At 59.5% G+C, this 6,000-nt stretch overlaps 1 protein-coding gene across 1 annotated transcript; it reads right to left on the bottom strand.

The window, feature by feature from the left end:
* Nucleotides 1-2,409: 2,409 nt before the first annotated feature.
* Nucleotides 2,410-3,510, bottom strand: NKX2-4 (NK2 homeobox 4). The gene is made up of 2 exons (XM_065739379.1): nucleotides 3,147-3,510; nucleotides 2,410-3,056 (listed from the first exon to the last, which is right to left on the bottom strand). Exons 1-2 carry the CDS (start codon nucleotides 3,508-3,510, stop codon nucleotides 2,410-2,412), a joined length of 1,011 nt encoding a protein of 336 aa, XP_065595451.1.
* Between the last annotated feature and the right edge of the window lie 2,490 nt (nucleotides 3,511-6,000).

Raw genomic sequence — 6,000 nt, 5'->3', positions numbered from 1 at the left:
ACATCCGAGTTCTGGTTGTGTTATCAACGAGGGGAGAGAGACGGAGAAAGAAATGAAATCATTCAGCACCCTCCTTGTAGTTTTTAAACTCTGCTTGTTTTCGATGTGTACGTTTCTTACCGAACCGATTATGTTTTGTCACTGCGAAACTCGAATCACTTACAGATCCGTGAACTCACGGCCGGGCTGGGAGCGAGCGCCGCTTTGTCCTCGTGGCCTGTCCGTGCGAGCTCCAGCCATCCTCTGCTTCACCCACAGGAGCCTGAAAACAGACACGGAGTTGTAAAGAATGCAATAGAAATCAGATAATAGAAATCAGATTTCACAAACTCGGGGAGGGACGCAGCAGGAGCAGCCCGCAGCGCGGGGCTGAAGGACCTGTCCAGCTCTGATGCTCTTTGGATTTCTCACAGGGGTTGGGGTGGGGGGAGGGGGGTACCCAAGAGATTTTTGGACTTTGAGGCAGAACGTTTCCACTCCTCCAGCTTGTGCCTGTTTCTGACGTAGTTTTTGTAACATGAACAAGCACGGAAGGTCTGTCTGTCTGTTTTTGATATGTAATTTAAAATAGCTGCCCTGCCTGGAGTTTCCATTCATTTTTAGTACTCTTTCTAGGGGTTTTCCATGTGAGTGTACCAAATCGGTAAATATTTTTATTTGCTTTATAAAGTGGCTTTTGAAATTCCGAGCACTGATGCGTGTGCTTTATTTCTCCAACTACTGATTTAAATTGCAGCAGCATTCACTCCACACGGCCTCTGCCACAGCCTTGCAAAGCCTCAACCAAAAATCTGAGCACCTTTCTGCTACCACAGAGCATCCAGGTAAGAGCAGCACTGTTACAGCTGCTTGTGCTCCCCTTGCTCGTGCTATGCTTCATCTCTGAACACACAGATTTGCACACACGCTGCTCTGGCTGTCTCCTGGCACCTTTAAGTGCCAGCAGTGAGGCAGAAGCCCCGAACCCTGGGCCCTCGGAGGGTGAAACCCGGGTTTATTATTTGGTTTATTATTTTCAAGTGATTGAGGGGGGTGTAAATCCGTTGTAATGCACTGAGTTGCTGTCCTACCTGGAGCTGGGAAATGCTATCGCTGCTCCCTGCTGCCCTTCTGCTTCTTCTGTAGGAATAGTTTGGTCTCCAAAAGTGATTCTCTGAACAGAACAAAACCAGCACGTATGAATTTGCATGCAGGTGTGGCCGTGGCACTGAGACCGGTGGAAGGAGCTGCTCCTTACCCTGCTCATGGTGCTCCTGGGCTGGAACCCGGGAGAACGCCTTTGTCCCTCACTCATTTCTGGGCTTAGGGGGAGAAAGCTTAGGGTGAAGGGGAGCTTAACTGGGAGCCGCATCCCCCTGCCCAGCTCTCTGCCTCCTGCCTGGCAGCCACGCTTCCCAAAGTCGGCGTTCCCCCTCAGAGCCGGGCAGAGAGTGCTGGGGATGACTACGTGTGCAGAGTACCCCGGAGTCAGAAGTCTTTTCCCACCCCAAAACCTTTCCAACAGCAGAACCGACCCCAGGCAGCATCACGGAACGAAATCCCGGCGCTGCTCCGCGGGAGGGAAGCGGCGGCCGCGGGGATGAGAGCAGGAAGGAGGCAGAGAGAGTTCAGAACAACGTTTGCCTTTATTAAAAGGAAAAAAAAAAAAGGAAAAAAGGAAAAAAGGAAAAGAAGAAGGAAAATTAAATAAATAAATTAAAAAGAAATAGAGAAAGGAAATAGGAAGAAAAAAAAATAAAAGCCGTAAGATTGGAAAATGAAAATAAAAAAGCGGGAAAAAGGGGGGAAAAAAAGGGGGGGGAAAGGAAAAAAAATAAACGGAAGTGGGAAGAAAAAGAAAGAAGAAAATGGGGGAAAGAAAAACCAAACAAACAAAAAAGGAAGCGGACCGCACACCGCGCCCCGCCGCGCTCCCCGCCCGCCCGCCGTCCCGCAGCCCCGACGCGGCCCTGCGGGGGCTGCCGCTGCCGTCGGGGGGGCTTTCTGTCCATGCGCGAGCATTAATTTCGTAAGCCGTAATTCGGAATAACGAGTGCGACTGCTCTTTTCCCCCCTGGAATGTGAGCGTCGAGGCTGACGAGCTCCTCCGGAAAAGTCTCCGCGTCCTCTCGGCGCTGCCGGCGCTCCCCGTCCTGCGGAAGGCAGCGGCCGCTCCCCGCCCGCACCGCTCGCCGCCTCCTCGACCTCCAGTTACACAACTCAATTTCCCTCCAATCAAACAATAATGAAATCGCACTTCGGGGGGGACCCTTCGAAAATTAATTCTGCCGGGCTACGTCGCGCTTCACAAGGTTTATTGTTCGCGCTCAGCGGGGCCGCCAAGGTACGCGCACGGCGGCTCTCGGGCTCCGCGGGACGGCGGGGCCGGGCCGGGAGCGGACCCCCCCCCACGCCGCCCGCCCCGTCGGATTACCACGTCCTGCCGTAGAGCAGGTTGGGGCTGACCATGCCGCCGTTGTAATCGACGCCGGCCGAGTCCATGGGGGCCAGGGGGGCCACCTGGCCGTGCAGCGGCGGCGGGCTGGGCGCCAGCTCCTCCAGGTCCGCCGCCTGCCCCAGCGAGCCGGGGTGCGGGTGGGCGGCGGGCAGCGAGCCCCCGGGGCCGCTGGGGGCCGCGGGCTGCCCGGGGGCCGGGGTGCCGCTGCCCGGCGGCGGGCAGGGCTTGCCGTCCTTCACCAGCACGGGCACGGCGACGCGGCGGGGCGAGGGCTGCTGGCAGAGGCCGCCCGAGCCGTCGGGGTGCAGCTGCTGGGCGGCCGCCTTGTCCTTGGCCTGCCGCTTCATCTTGTAGCGGTGGTTCTGGAACCAGATCTTCACCTGGGTGGGCGTGAGGTGGATGAGGCTGGCCAGGTGCTCCCGCTCCGGCGCCGACAGGTACTTCTGCTGCTTGAAGCGCCGCTCCAGCTCGTAGACCTGCGCCTGCGAGAAGAGCACCCTCCTCTTCCTCCGCGGGGCCGCGTGCAGCGGCACGATGCCCTTGGCTCCCTCGCCGAGACCGCTCAGGCCGCCCATCCCGGCCACGTTCATCCCCGCCGCCGGGCCCACGAACCTGGAGACTGAGCGGGACGCGCGGCTCAGAGCCGGGGCCGCCCCGTCGGAGCGCGGCCGCCTCCTCCCGCCTCCCGCCGCCCCTCGCCCGCACTTACTGCCGGTGTAGCGCGGGTCTCCGCCGGCCCCGTACCAACCGCCGCCCGCCGCCGCGCCGCTCCTCATGCCGTCGGGGTAGGCGGGCAGCTCGCCCACGTTGCCCAGCCCGCCGCCGCAGTAACCCCCGACGGCGCCGTGCGGGAACTGGGAGACGCCGTGCGGCATGTGGTAGGCGGCCGCCCCGGCGGGGCCCGCCACGACGTGCTGCGGGACGGCGGCGGCGGCGCCCGGTACCGCGGGCTGCCGGTAGGGCCCCAGCCCGGCCGCCCCGTCCATGCCGCCGAACTTCTTGTAGCTCTCCTCCATGGGACTGAGGATGTCGGTGACGGAGAAGGGCGTCGTGTGTTTGGGGCTCAGCGACATGGCGGGGCGGGCCGGGCCCTCCGCTCCCGCCGCCACCGGCGAGCCGTGCGCTGGCGGCTACCAGCCCCTGGGCGCTCGTAGCTCGCCGTTTCTTTTAGCCCGGCGCCAGCTTTACGCCAGACACCGAGGGGCGGAGCGACGGCCCGGAGGGGGACAGCGGCGGCGGGCGGCCCCGTCCCCTCCCCGCCGCCGGGCAGCGCCCCCGCCTCCCGCCGCCGCCCGGACCCGGCCCCCTCCTCCCGGCATTGTCCCGCGGCCGCCGTCGGGCTCTTAAGCCCGGCCGCCCCGGGGCACGGCCGCAGCAGCTCCTCCGCGGCCCTCGCCCGTAAGTACCCGCGACCCGACGGCGCGGCCCCGACGGAGAGCGTCTCTCCCGAAAGCCGCGCCGCTCCCGGCGTGGGCGCGGCGGGGACGGGGCCCGGTGGTCGCCGCTCCGTGGGGTCAGGGCCTGTCCGGTGGGGGGGTTGGAAGGGCGGTGGGCGGTCGGGGATTTGGGATTTCGTTCGCTTGTTTGGCGACGACGAAATGCCCCCTCGGGGCTGCCTGCCGCTGCCGGCGGGCTGGGGATGCGGAGCCGTCGGGGGTGATGCGGCCGCGCTCCGCTCCCCGCTCCGGGCAGCCCGACGGGGCGGCCGTGTCCGCGAGTCGGGGATTTGCTCTCGGCGTGTCCCCGTGCCGTCACCGCCCCTTCCCTGGCTAAGGACGGGCCGCGGGGCACAACGCAGCCGTACACGGCCTTTCGACGTGCACCCATGTGGCCGGTGCAGGATGGCCCGATGCTGCGGGCTTCTCCGACACTGCAGGATGGCCTGGGGGCTGCGGGACCCTTCCCTTTTCTTCCCTTCACGTTCCTTTTATGCTTCCCCATCTCTTCGTTATTCTTTTCCCTTTCCCTTCCTCTTCCCCTGTCCTTTTCCTTTCTCCTTTCCCCATTCTTTTTCCTTTTCACTTTCCCTATTCTTTTGCCTTTCCCTTCTCCTTCCCTTTTCCCTTCTCATCCCACCCCATCTGCTTCCTACATCCCGTCTCCCCTGTGGACCCCTCCTTTTCCTGTTCCCTCACCCTCAAAGCCCCCCAGTACTTAAAGCAGACACAGAGATGTGTGTGCATTACTGCTCTTGCTAGCTCATCCATCCCAAACTCTTTATCCCCACCAAGTTTACCTACAAAAGTTACAAGTTTTCCAGGCTTTGAACAGAATTTCTTTATAATTTATTTCTTCTTCTCGTCCATTTCCACCTTCTTCACATCCCCAACCCCACTGCCCAAGTGTGGAGGGGACTGGTGACCCACAGAGCTAAACCCACTGCCCTAAGGATGTCCCATAGGGCCCTGCCCTAAGTATGCCTGACCAGGGCAGCCTGGGGATGAGCTCAGCCAGGAGAAGCGCAGCCCATACATTGGTCCCCGCATTTCCCACCAGGAGCGCCCTGGAATTCTTCACGCATTGATAGCATGATCTTTATATCTGTATAGGTCAACCCCACAGCATCACAGTGATCTCTTCCATCATTTCCTAAGCTGCCCATCTCGACTTTGCTGAAAGCGTGTTGGCAACGGGCGGTGTGAAACAGCAGGTCTGGGCTGGAATGCGTTATCGAGGTGCTTTATCCGTTTGCTGCTTTACTCTTGGGCAGCAACCCAACACGTGCCTTTGTTTCCTCACTCGAGTGAGTCCAAGTTGCATTTCTTTAGAATACGTGTGACTGAGGCTCATGAAAATCTAATCGATAAGGCACATTTTCACACCGAGAAGAGACCGACCAACAACCCTTAAAGTCATCCACAGAATGCTTGTTTTCTAACTCAATTTGCTCCATCCCTGCAAGTGAGAAGCAGAACCAGACCGTGCCCTTCTGTAGTCTGGGATGACCCAGCTGCACAATTCTGGCCGAGCAATTCCGAAGGGACATCTAAAAAGGCATGAGAAAGGAAAGTGCAGAGAGGCAGGCAGCGACGGAGGAGAGCCCACCGAGAAGTCCGACGATTGGGTTTTAATTTGGGGGTGATTTCCATCTGCCAAGTGCAGGTGCTATTTCTACTGCCTATCATATTTTCCTACTTACTATCAGAGGTGCTGTTTCTATATCTATCATATTTTACTACTCACTATCAGAGCTCGGTTCCTCTGTCTGACGGTAATGGCATATTTTGGCGCTCATTTCCACCGATGAGTTGCTCCTGCTATTTTAGACGGCGCCTGTTACGGCGGAGATGCTGACCTTGGCGCGACACAATTGACACAAATCTCGAGGCTGATTTTGGGGGGGCCACGTCTCAGTGACCCTGTATAAATGCTAATCTATTTCCGTGGCTGCTCGTCGACCGGCGGCAGTTTCCTCCACATCGTCGGCAGCAGCCGCCCATTGCCGAGCTGACAGCGCTGCGGTCGGGCTGATGGCAGATTGCTTCCATTCGCCCCTTACCAATAATTTGCAGAGATTAAAAAGGGCTCGGGGATGGAGGCTTAAAGCATTGCTTTCTGAAGAC

Source organism: Cyrtonyx montezumae, unplaced genomic scaffold (assembly GCF_038088225.1).
Source record: "Cyrtonyx montezumae isolate F1298 unplaced genomic scaffold, pur_monq_1.0 scaffold_24, whole genome shotgun sequence".
In the NCBI taxonomy this organism is placed as follows: domain Eukaryota; kingdom Metazoa; phylum Chordata; class Aves; order Galliformes; family Odontophoridae; genus Cyrtonyx; species Cyrtonyx montezumae.
Note: the sequence above shows the minus strand (reverse complement) of the source record. Positions and strands in the feature narration are given on the sequence as shown.